This window comes from Corvus moneduloides, chromosome 16 (assembly GCF_009650955.1).
Source record: "Corvus moneduloides isolate bCorMon1 chromosome 16, bCorMon1.pri, whole genome shotgun sequence".
Lineage (NCBI taxonomy): Eukaryota > Metazoa > Chordata > Aves > Passeriformes > Corvidae > Corvus > Corvus moneduloides.
In genome coordinates this window covers 16,296,709-16,309,374 of record NC_045491.1, presented here as the reverse complement: position 1 = coordinate 16,309,374, position 12,666 = coordinate 16,296,709, and the positions used below count along the sequence as shown (strand labels likewise).

Below are 12,666 nucleotides of genomic sequence, written 5' to 3'. Positions count from 1 at the left end.
AACAATGGCTGAAATACTCTTAGTCAATGCAAATGCAACTGGTGCAGCAGCTCTGTGACCCTGCAAACCCCATCACCAATCTGGGCCGCCAAACTCTGTCATAAGGGAGGACATGCATGGGCTCAGCATTCCTTGTTGTTGTTTATTTAGTGTCCTGAAATGCATCCACAAAGGAGGTTTATCATTATTTGCTCAGGAGCCTGAATGAGCTCTGAGACCGCATCCAGCCCAGGGACAATGTGACCAAACGCCACCATCCCGGCTCCTGCTTTGTTGGTCAATCCAGCCCCAGTTCCACCAGGGACACAAACACATGACTAACTTGAGGCACACACTTATCCCAGCAGAAAGTAATGCACTTTCTGGTGCCAATCTCCTGGGAATTAATTTTGTGCTCAGTGCTGTGTTTGGAGGAGTTTGACGCGGGCAGACGATGCCCAAACATTGCAGATTAATGAACGAGTGCACTGAAGGAATGCCAGCAGGCCCTGCTTTGTGCTTTCAGACACCAAGAGGCTTCAGAAGATGCCTTTAATATTTAAAATTTGACCCTTACTAAAACATTGTGAATTGTCAGGTGCCTGCAGGACTAAAATACCCAGCTTTATTAAAAAACAACAACCATGGCGTTGTATGAGGTGGAAAGTTCATTTTAACAAGCCCTTCTCCAGTTTTTTTCATTAGGATGCAAACATTTGAGGTCTGGAGGATGCTTGCAATAGAGCTTGGCCCTGGACAGCCTTCAGCCAGCCCCAGAGTGGGATGGGGGGTCTGCCAGCAGCAGCCAGCTCCAGGATGACTTTGCAGCAGGGGGTCAATCTCCCTGCAGAATATTGTTGTTTTATCTTATAATGCCTTTTTGTCCTGCCCTTTTGTTCCTGGGAGAACAAAGGGTGAATCCTACATCAAAGGTTACACAGCGTCTGGAAACCTCAGCTCTGCACCACAGCTGGGAGAGAAAGTGGAGCCTGTGACATCAGAAATTACTGGTTTGTCTCAAAAAAAAAAACAAAGGTGCAGGTGAGTGGGAGCCATGAACCCAGAGCACTCCAAAAGCGTCACAAAGGCAGATTTTCTCACACACAGCTCCAGTGGAATCAGGGCACCCACAGCCAGGCTGGAGCTGACACCCAACTGTGTGGAGAGGTCACACCCTGGAGGGGAGGGATGGGGCATCCAGAGGGACCTGGACAGGCTGGAGAGGGGGAACCGTGCAGAATTCGTAAAGCACACCAAGGCCAAGTGCAGGTGCTGCACCTGGGTCAGGGCAATTCCAAGCACAAATCCAGACTGGGTGGAGAAGGAATCGAGAGCAGCCCTGAGGGAAGGATTTGGGGTGTTGGTGGGTGAGAGGCTGAACTTGCCCCAGCTGTGAGCACCCAGAAACCCCCTCTGTGCCCTGGGCTGAGCCCCAGCGTGGGCAGCAGGGGAGGGGGGATTCTGCCCCTCTGCCCCCTCAGGTGAGACCCCACCTGCAGAGCTGCCCCAGCCCTGGGGCCAACAGCAGAGGGATGTGGAGCTGCTGGAGAGAGCCCAGGGGAGGCCACGGAGGTGCTCCAAGGGCTGGAGCCCCTCTGCTCTGGAGCCAGGCTGGGAGAGCTGGGGGTGCTCACCTGGAGAACAGAAGGCTCCAGGGACACCTCAGAGCCCCTTGCAGGGCCTAAAGGGGCTCCAGGAGAGCTGCAGAGGGACTGGGGACAAGGGATGGAGAGACAGGACACAGGGAATGGCTTCCCAGTGCCAGAGGGCAGGGCTGGATGGGATATTGGGAAGGAATTGTTCCCTGGGAGGGTGGGCAGGCCCTGGCACAGGGTGCCCAGAGCAGCTGTGGCTGCCCCTGGATCCCTGGCAGTGTCCCAGGCCAGGCTGGATGGGGCTTGGAGCAGCCTGGGACAGTGGAAGGTGTCCCTGCCCATGGCAGGGGGTGGGATGAGGTGAGTGTTGATGTCCCCTCCAACCCAACCATTCCATCCTTTCCCCCTCTCCCTGGTGGGATGGAAGCAGTGCCTGGCACAGGGGCATCTCAGCCGCTGTGTGACATGCTGGGTGTTTTTCCCAAAGCACCAGAGCAAGGCCATGTCCTTGGCACACCCAGGCTTGCTGGAGTCAGCCCCAGCCCTCCCTGCCAGTTTAGCACCAAGTGCTCAGAACAGCAAGGCCATGGGCTGAGCTGTCACTGTCACACACAGGGCTGGAAGGACAGGAGGGACTGTCCTGCATCTACTCCAGACCAGGCGTGAGTTCCAGGCACAGCCCCTCTGCTGGGAGAAACAGCGTAGGCAGAGGAGCTGGGAAGTGATTCTGCCCCCTCACTTGGCCCTGGACCTCAGGACCTGTGTCCAGTTCTGGGCCCCTCACAAGAAGGACATTGAGGGGCTGGAGCGTGTCCAGGGAAGGGAACAGAGCTGGGGAAGGGGCTGGAGCACCAGGAGCAGCTGAGGGAGCTGGGAAAGGGGCTCAGCCTGGAGCAAAGGAGGCTCAGGGGGGACCCTGTGGCTCTGCACAAGTCCCTGACAGGAGGGGGCAGCCGGGGGGGGTCGGGCTCTGCTGCCAGGGAACAGGGACAGGAGGAGAGGGAACGGCCTCAGGCTGGGCCAGGGGAGGGTCAAGCTGGACATCAGGAGGAATTTCTTCCTCTAAAGGGTGGTCAGGCCTTGGAGTGGGCTGCCCAGGGCAGTGATGGAGTCCCCACCCCTGGAGGTGTCCAAGGAAGGCCTGGACGTGGCACTCAGTGCTCTGGGCTGGGAGATCAGCCAGAGGTGGGACTCGATGTTGAAGATCTTTTCCGACCTCAGTGATCCTGTGAGTCTGTGACTCTGTTCCATAGTGCCAGGGCGCTGCAGAGAAGCAGCCTTTCCTTCCTGCTGGCCGTGTGAGCCCTGTTAATCCCAGAGCCCCTGTTCCCGGGATGCAGGGGATGCATCCCGTGTGGAGACACAATGAATTCAGTATTTTATCCTGCCAGGACTGAGAGGTGCAGCACAAACTGGCTTCTCCCAGTGATAAACCTGACAGACCAGGCTGATATCTGTGCAATGCAGAGAAACATGGAACTATTGTAACTTTCAGGCTGAGAATGAATAAACAATAATTATGACTATGCAATAAAATTATCCTCATTAGCTGAAGGTGAGCACAGACGAAAATCAGATTCAAGCATCACCTAAACCTGGTGAGTCCAGCTCTAAATCTGAATTCTCTGCTTTGAGCCCTGGCATTACTGCTGCTCTCCGCAGCCCAGCTGATGCGACAGGCCCAAAACATGCATCTGATACATGCCAGAGACTGAGTTCCACGAAAAGCACAGGTAATTTGGGCCTATAATTAACTCCAGGGACAAATAATAGCGTTTATGACTCCAATTCACCCGAGGGCAACCACAACAAAATGCTACTCAGCTGAGTCATTGGGAAAATTGGCATGAGGGTTGGATCCAAACCCAGAGCCATGACGTTCCCTCCTCCAGTGTGCCTTGAGCGCTCGGGGTGAGGAAGGATCTGAAAATAAACTGCATTTTCTCTGCCCTGTGTCCTCCTCAGCTTTCAGGTCTCGTGAGCTGCTTTGCTGGGCAGTGGGAAGGTGGGAAGCTGCCCACAGCTCATGGCATGGCACCTTCACAGGCATCACCGCCAGAGATGATGCCCCGCTTCCCCCCGGCTGCCTGCTCACCCACGCTCAAGGACAGACTTAAAAGATAACAGGGCATCCCTAAAAGATAAAACGAAGTGGGAAAAAAAAGTAGAGAGCAGAAAATCCCCCTGTTCCCACAGCCCTTAATCCTGGAGATATGTATTCATGTATTAAACAGTTTGCGAGATGATTATGTAAGTGAAATCTCTGCAAATCTTTTGGAAAAAAAAATAATAAATAAACTGATTACTTCCCCTCTCTCCCTCTGGCTAACCTTTTGCAGATTTAACAGATAACCAACAGTGAACGGACGCCAAATGAATTGCTTAAAGTTTCATTGCCCTGCCGGCCTGCCCCAGGTCCCTGCAGGGCGACTGGGGACTGCCGGCAGCAGGGGGGAGCCGCAGCCGGCGGAGCCGGGCGTGCGTGTGCTTTAGGAAACATCTGCTGCAATTTGGGATATTAGGAGCCACATCGACATGCACGAACAGCTTGAAACAGATCAGCGTGGAGGCAGAAAACCTGCGCTGGGGGCTCTGGCTGAGAAATCAAGTGTTTCCCGGAGCAAGTCCTGCTGCTGCCGGACACAGGGAGCTGCTGAGCTGTGGGATCCCATCCCTCCTGCCGGGACAGAGTGTGAGATTTGCCCCTCCAAGGGAACTGCTGTGATCCACAACTGCATCCTGAGCATCCCTACTTGGACCAAAGGATCTCTGGTGACCTACTTGCTTCACCCAGCACTTCCTCAGCAGCTGCTGAAGGACTTGCACTTAATGTAATAATAGGAGATGCTACTTCCCCTGGCAGAGGGTGGCTGAAAAGCAGCCCGTCATTAATAGCAAATAATTCTTGCACCAGTGTATTGCTGTGTCAGAATTAGCCTCAGCCCTGTCATTACAGCACTCTCACTGCTCTGCCAAGGCAGGAGCTCTGCGCAGCGGCTGATGGATCAGGAACGAATCCATCATCTCTGACACTAACGGGATGTGGGTGCATTGAGCAAGTGACTCTGGCCTTCAGCCACCCACACGCAGAGCAGAGCCCCAGAGCCGGGAACCTGCCTGCCCACAGCCTCACTCTGCCAAATCCCACCCTCGTTCCTCTGCTTCCTGCCACACCTCGGCTCTCCCGAGAGAAAAAGGGAGAGGATGTGCCAGCACATTGTGCTGCATCTCCCAAGGGATGTCAGCAAAGACCCCACTAATCCATACCTTGGTTCCCACAGCTCTCTCATGGCACCATCATTGTCCCACACAGCTTAAATCCAGTCAAGACAAGACTGAACTCTTCCCTTCTCCTTCCAAACCCTCTGAGTCTCTCCAGAGAGAGCAAGGTTTTCCAGGGAGCTACAAAGGGATGGGTTTCAGGGAGAAACTTCTCATCCTCCCTGAGGCGGAGGAAACCTCTGGGGAAGGAAGACCTTAACTCAATGTGTCCAACCAGAAAGGAAAGGGAAGATCCTGCTGTCCCCGTACATCTTCCTCCAGAGCCCTGTGCAGGATGTGATAAACCACCACACAGTGCAGCTGAGGGAGCTGTGCCACCCTACAGCCAGGACTGGAGCAGCCCTGGTGCTCCCTGGGGAAACACCTGTGGAAATCTGCTCAGTGCCGGAATGTCCCACAGACCCAGCACAGGCAGGGCTGGAACTGGGAGCCCCCAGCTTTGGGATATCCCACAGACCCAGCACAGGCAGGGCTGGAACTGGGAGCCCCCAGCTTTGGGATATCCCACAGACCCAGCACAGGCAGGGCTGGAACTGGGAGCCCTCAGCTTTGGGATATCCCACAGACCCAGCACAGGCAGGGCTGGAACTGGGAGCCCTCAGCTTTGGGATATCCCACAGACCCAGCACAGGCAGGGCTGGAACTGGGAGCCCCCAGCTTTGGGATGTCCCACAGACCCAGCACAGGCAGGGCTGGAACTGGGAGCCCCCAGCTTTGGGATGTCCCACAGACCCAGCACAGGCAGGGCTGGAACTGGGAGCCCCCAGCTTTGCTTCCCTTCCCTTACAGCTCCATTGAATTCCCACCAGTGCACAGTTATCAAAGTCCCCTTGCCAACTCCACCTTCCCCATGGGCTTAGAGCCTGATTTGCTCCACGACTCTTCAGCTGTGGTGCCAAGGAGTGCCACAACGCCCCTTCCCAGTGTGCCACAGCCCCCCTTACCTGGCATCGTCATCGCGGGCTATCAGAAGGCGCATGTGGCTGGTGGCTGATGCCGTCCTCAGGATGTCCACGGCCCTGGAACACAAGGCCCATGACACGTCAATCCCAGCTCCCAGTGGTGCTCCACTGGTCTTACCCTGCTCGCCTGAAAGCTGGGCAGAGACCCCTGACCTGGGCAAACCCTGCCAGCAGCCGAGGCTTTGGCCGGATGCCAGTGCAGCAGCCCTGTTCCCTGCCCTGGCTGGGAGGCTCGGCGGCAGCCAAGCCATATCCTGATCTTCCCACTTCTGCCATAGGTGAGAAGTCCCTGCTAACAAAACCCAGAAGATGCCCGTGGTGGTGAGCAAATCCTCCTGCACAACCCGTGGCAGGGGGCTGGAACGAGGGGGTCTTTAACATCCCTTCCAACCCACCATTCCATGAATCTGTAATTCCCCACCTGGGGAAGTTTCCATCTCAGGGATGGCCAAATACAGGTACCCCTGGGAGCCAGGCACAGCCTCCCACAGCCACAGAGGTGTTCTCAAGGACATCACCAAACCCAGCTGCTCTGGGCCTTTGGGACCAGGACCAGCTCCTCGTGCTGCTTCCCATGCAGCCTCGGCACCCCGTGCAGGAATGCAAGGCAGACAGTGGGATAGCACCGTGTTCAATGGGGGAGGAGAGCCCCAAAGTGTTGGTGCTCCTGTGGAGCTGTTAATTATTCTCCTGGTGGGGAGCTGAGCGGCTGGATTGTGGCTCCAGAAGGAATTCCCTGCACAGAGCAGCACTGTCAGGCTCAGGCACCAGCTGATCTCCTGTGCTGGGAACTGCAGGACGTGCTGGGAAGCTGCAGCAGATGGAGTGGGGGTGCCAGGAGCTGTTTAAAACCCAGCGTTTGGGTGGGGGAATGTCTGAGTAGCTCACAGATACAATTTGGGCTCACTGCTCTATTGTTATATTGAATCTTTCTGTCTGATCATTTCCAAGTTGGCTCTGGGGAACAGCACACAGAGTGATGCCCTGGTGTCCTCCACACAACCCACAGCCAAAGCCACTTCACAGAATCACACAAAAGCAACAGGAATGGAAAATTTCCATTTGGATGTGGTACCTCTCGCTTGTAACCCCAATTAGGGAATCTCCATTGACCTCCAGGATCTGGTCTCCTGGCTGCAGGCGCCCTAGAAAGGAAAACTAATGGATAGAAACTGTGGAAAATACAGCTTGAAGGGAGAGGCTGGGCAGTTCCTCCCTGTGCCCAGAAACAGGATGAAAAATGCATTGGTTGTTCCGGAGATGCTCGTCCGACCTGTTTTTCCAGATGTCCAGAAATGAAGTTTCTGCAACCTCCCGGAACAACCCCGTGCCAATGTCCCAGCACTTCCTCTGCTCTAGGAAGTTGCAAAAGTAAATAGTGAAAAGTGCAATAAAGCTTTTGCTTAATTCACTTTGAGGTCAAGTAGTTCAGTTTGAGGTCAGGTTGAAAACCACGAGAGGCACTTCCACCTGTTCTGGATTTATTTTCCTTTATTGGATGGAGAAATGAGGTAACAGCTGGGAAAAAAATCATCTTTTTAGCTGAAGCTGTAAAAGGTGAGCTCAGCTCCCCTAATACCTACTTAGCTGAACATATTCAGAATGAAATCAGTGACCCAGAGCAGAGCTGAGTTTGCAGAAGGATCTCTGGTTGTTTTGGGGTCACAGGGAGGTGGGAAAGGACAGGAAAGCTCTTGTGTGGCAGAGATGGGCCGTGCTCTACACACACAAAGCAATTGTACAGATGCTGAGAAGCCGATCCAAGGCTGCTGACAGGTATCAGAACAACTGCCAAAAAATACCCCCAACCACTGGAAAATCTCTGAGCAACCACCCAAAATATCTAATAAGGTATGAAACAAGTGTGTGAAACAAATACCCTTGATGTGGGCTGATCTCAGACCTCCTGGCACTCTGCCCTGTGTTTCACTCACCGTCTGCATAAGCAACACCCCCTGGAAGGATCCTCTTGACATAAACTCCATATTCTTCTCCAGTGAGTTCCTTGATGCCACCGATGACCTTTATGCCTGGAGGAGAAGTACAGCCCATGACACAAAGGCAGGAGAGTCAGCATTTGCACAGGCCACCTCTGAGGGATGCAGCCCCAAAACAAATTCACAGGACCATGGAATGGTTTGAGTTGGAAAAGACCTCAAAGCTCATCCAGTCCCACCCCCTGCCATGGGCAGGGACACCTTCCACTGTCCCAGGCTGCTCCAAGCCCCAGTGTCCAACCTGGCCTTGGACACTGCCAGGGATCCAGGGGCAGCCCCAGCTGCTCTGGGCACCCTGTGCCAGGGCCTGCCCACCCTCCCAGGGAACAATTCCTTCCCAATATCCCATCCAGCCCTGCCCTCTGGCACTGGGAAGCCATTCCCTGTGTCCTGTCCCTCCATCCCTTGTCCCCAGTCCCTCTGCAGCTCTCCTGGAGCCCCTTTAGGCCCTGCAAGGGGCTCTGAGCTCTCCCTGGAGCCTTCTCCTCTCCAGGTGAGCACCCCCAGCTCTCCCAGCCTGGCTCCAGAGCAGAGGGGCTCCAGCCCTCGGAGCATCTCCGTGGCCTCCTCTGGACTTGCTCCAGCATGTCCAAGTTCATCACTGATGGGAAGGGATCTGCTCCTGCTGCAGATCAAAACATTCCTGGTGACAAGTGTTTCCCCAGGGTCCCCTTCCCTGTGCACATCTGGACAAACCCCAGGGGCACCACAGTGGTGGGGACGTCTCCGCTCAGCTGTCGGGCCCCAGCAGCACCTCAGCCTTTGACACAGCCACACACCAGGAGTGGCCACTTCTGTCAGAGTTTGGCCTGGGAGGAGCAGCTGAGGCAGGAGCACAGAGGTGACCCCTGTCTCATGTCCAAACCACCCCCATAGCACAGCAGGGCTCAGGTGCCCTGCAGCACCTTGGCACAGGGCTCCTGCTCCTGACAGCCACCCCTCTGGCGACGGGACCTGGCCCTGCCGGCCAGCGTAAGCTGGCTGGCAGGAAAAGGTCCAAGAGACTTATTTATCCAGGGCTCATTAAGTCCTACTTCGAAGATCCAGGCTGTGGACAGAAGGATTAAAAAGCTTGGCTTTAATTAACAAATCTCCCCTGAGAGCCGCTGGTCAGGCATTTTGCTGCTCTGGACAGGAGGGCACACTGGGGACGGGCAGTGCCACCGAGGGGTCAGCTCTGTCCTCCAGCTGCTGCGAGGCTGCTCTGAGCGCTGGAGAGGCCCTGGGCTGCAAGAAACACCTCCCTCCAGGGAAACAGGGCACAGCTCCTTCCCCAAAACTTGGGAACCAGTTCTGAAACAGGCGGGAGGGAAGCGGATCCTGGATTGGGATTACTCAGGACACAGCACTATTTCCATCCCTGTTTCCCTTCCTTTGTAACCCAAGTGCTGCTCTCAGGCCCCTCACAGTTTTCATTTGCCTCTAGGGAAAGACTTTGTCTCTCAGGTCACCTTTCTATTAAATTAGATTAAAACTCGATTCTTGCAATTTTCCAGTTCATTCCTCTATGCACCAATTGCTGCTTTTCCCAAGCTCCAAACCCCAGCCCCGTCTGAGTGCTGGAGTTTATTCCCTGGGCTTAATGCATTAACCAGGCACTTGTGAGGAGCTGTTTTACTGCTGGAACAGGGAGCTCACAGCAGAACACCTCAGGAATGGGTACTAATATTGCTCTCCGTTGCATTTTAAAAGAAATTCGCTCAAATTGGAAATACTGCCCCCGAAAAAGGTATCTATGAAGCAGCACGAGCCTCACCAAGGCATGAGTCAGGTCAGGCACCTGGGGACCAAAGTGGGGAGGAGATGCTGTGGCCGTGGGCAGAAGGTAAAACCTGCTCATGGCCAGGGATGCTCAGCTGGAAATTTCTCTGCTCCCTGTGGAGCCAGGGGATCCCTCTGCTGGGCTCTGCAGAGACACCCCAGGGAACAGGGTCACACTCGGGATGGGCTTGAGAAACCCTGGCACGAGGGAGTCCTGCAGAGGCAAAGCCCCATTGGTTCCCCTGGAGGGGGGAGAGACTGGAAGCCCAGCCCAGGCCTAGGGGATGACTCAGGAAGTCATCCCACATCTTCCTTCACTCTGGAACACAAAGGAATTAGGAATGATGAAGCACATCAGACAAATCCTATAAAAATCTGCACCTTGCAGAGGCTCAGCATCCCCCAGCAGCCCAGCGTGGCACAGGCGCCTGTGCCGAGGTATCAAATCGATAATGACTCATTTCCCTTTTGTGTCTGCAAATCAATTGTAATAATGCCTTAATATAGCTGAAGTATCTCCAAATCCTCCTTTATCCCCAACGATGTCATGAGAAAATCCGATCTCGTTATTAAAATCGCTGATTACTCACAGTATTGCTCCAGACACACTCAAACTTGGATGGGGGGAGGAAAAACCCCTGAGTTTTAACTCCCTTGTTGGGAAAGCAGCTGGATGCTGCTGAGCTCTGCCCACTACTCACACCCATCACCTCACCCAGAAGGTGCTCAGGGTGCCAGTCCTGCCCCCCAAAACCCACTGGAGAGTCCCCACTGAGGCAGGGAGGAGGAGGAGGGAGGGCTCACCCCTTCCAGGGCTTGGACCAAGCCAGGGGACAGTAGGTGACTGATGGCAGCAAACCTGAATCATCCAGGACTGTGGTGGCAGCATTCCGGGGATGATATTTTATTACATGTTTTATAAACATTAACTTCAATCAAATTTCTATTTGGGAGCCAGTGTAGGTAAATAACGGATCTTTAATTATCACAGCATCAAAGTCCCAGTATAATGCTTATTAAGTCATACTTAGGGCCAGATAATCTAGCCTATTTTGGATCCCTCTATTTAATCTTTCCTTTCTGGCAAAGGTCCTGGAGCTGATGGCCATATCCCTGATTTTTTCTCTTTTGCAGAACAAAGTTTGCCAGGAAAACTCCAGATGGACTTAGAGGTAAGACTGATCAAGTCTGTGTTTTCTTTAGGTTCTTAGCGATCCTATAAATTTCTCCAAGACCCTCAAACTTCTCCGGTGCCTCTAATCCCGCTCCCACTAATGCCAGAGTCGCAGTTCCCAGGCTGTAATCTCACCTGCTCCTGGATCCGTGTTCCACAGGTCAGGGGGTGTCCTGGCTAATCTGGTTGTTTAGTCCAACTGGGATCATCCCGGGCGCATGCTGACCCCACCGCCTGCCATGCTGGGCACGGAGAGGGGCCGCCTGCTCTGTGCCTAAGCTGGCAATGTTCAATTACATTTCCCTTAATCCCTCTGTTGATCTTGCAGCCCCTGCCAGCTTTTTCTGTCTGGAGGAAGGGACAGATTGGAGGTGAATCACTCAGTGCCCTGTCCTAAGCAGATGAAGGTCAAGATAATGGGATCTCAGTGTTTCTGAGAAATGCTCCTTAATCAGCACTTCCCTTTGATGGCTATTCTTTAATTCGAGGTTCAGGTGTGAGGAGCTGCCAGGTAACCCCTTTGAACTTCTGCTGAGGTTCACATGTGGGTTTCCACCTAAAGCCACAGAGCAACAGACCTGCGGCCAAACGCTGACCTGGCACTGAGCAGTGATGCTGCTCCAAAGGAACTCCTGGGATAACGCCTGCATCCTACCCAGGAAACTGCTGGGATAACACCTGCATCCTACCCAGGAAACCGCTGGGATAACACCTGCATCCAACCTCAGAAACTGCTGGGATAACACCTGCATCCTACCCAGGAAACTGCTGGGATAACACCTGCATCCTACCCAGGAAACCGCTGGGATAACACCTGCATCCAACCTCAGAAACCGCTGGGATAACACCTGCATCCTACCCAGGAAACCGCTGGGATAACACCTGCATCCAACCTCAGAAACTGCTGGGATAACACCTGCATCCAACCCGAGAAACTGCTGGGATAACGCCTGCATCCTACCTCAGAAACTGCTGGGATAACACCTGCATCCAACCCAGGAAACCGCTGGGATAACACCTGCATCCTACCCAGGAAACTGCTGGGGTAACACCTGCATCCAACCTCAGAAACCGCTGGGATAACGCCTGCATCCTACCCAGGAAACTGCTGGGATAACGCCTGCATCCAACCCGAGAAACTCCTGGGATAACACCTGCATCCAACCTCAGAAACTGCTGGGATAACGCCTGCATCCTACCCAGGAAACTGCTGGGATAACACCTGCATCCAACCCGAGAAACTGCTGGGATAACACCTGCATCCAACATCAGAAACTGCTGGGATAATGCCTGAATTCAACTTGAGAAACTCATGAGGTCACTTTCTTTTCCCAAATAAACCTCCTCTGAGCAGCTGCACCTATGGCAGACACAGGGCTTCTGGAAGCACCACTCATCAGAGAGGGATGGTTAAGCTGCCAGAGGGCAGGGTTAGATGGGATATTGGGCAGGAATTGTTCCCTGGGAGGGTGGGCAGGCCCTGGCACAGGGTGCCCAGAGCAGCTGTGGCTGCCCCTGGATCCCTGGCAGTGTCCAAGGCCAGGTTGGACGGGGCTTGGAGCAGCCTGGGATGGTGGGAGGTGTCCCTGCCCATGGCAGGGGGTGGGATGGGATGGGCTTTGAGGTCCCTTCTAACCTGAACCATTCCACGATTTCTGGAGGATGATTGCTTGTCATGAGGGCTTCAAGCCTCACAGGAGAGGATGAAGGAGGCTGATGATGGCATTAGAACATCCACATTATTGTAGCTTCCTCCAGCGCATCAGAATTCACTGTAAAGGGTCTGCTAGACCCTGCAAAGGCCCTCTGGCCACAGACTGGGGGAAAGGAGAGGAACTGGAACCCAGTGAAGTGGCTCACAAAGGGCTGCCACATCTGTCACTTCTTCCAGACATCAGTGATGGCCCCATCAGGCT

At 54.2% G+C, this 12,666-nt stretch overlaps 1 protein-coding gene across 6 annotated transcripts in view; it reads right to left on the bottom strand.

The window, feature by feature from the left end:
- The window catches only part of LOC116452088 (syntaxin-binding protein 4-like), a 54,658-nt gene that overhangs the window by 23,292 nt on the left and 18,700 nt on the right, over positions 1-12,666 (bottom strand). For 5 of the 6 annotated variants that reach the window (XM_032126227.1, XM_032126228.1, XM_032126224.1 and 2 more), the window contains exons 3-5: positions 7,753-7,848; positions 6,894-6,963; positions 5,801-5,875 (exon numbers count right to left, since the gene is read on the bottom strand). In XM_032126227.1, the coding sequence (XP_031982118.1) occupies positions 5,801-5,875; positions 6,894-6,963; positions 7,753-7,848 (241 nt within the window). Of the gene's footprint in view, positions 1-5,800; positions 5,876-6,893; positions 6,964-7,752; positions 7,849-10,885; positions 11,035-12,666 lie in introns of those variants that run through there. The other variant, XM_032126229.1, reaches the window with a different exon arrangement.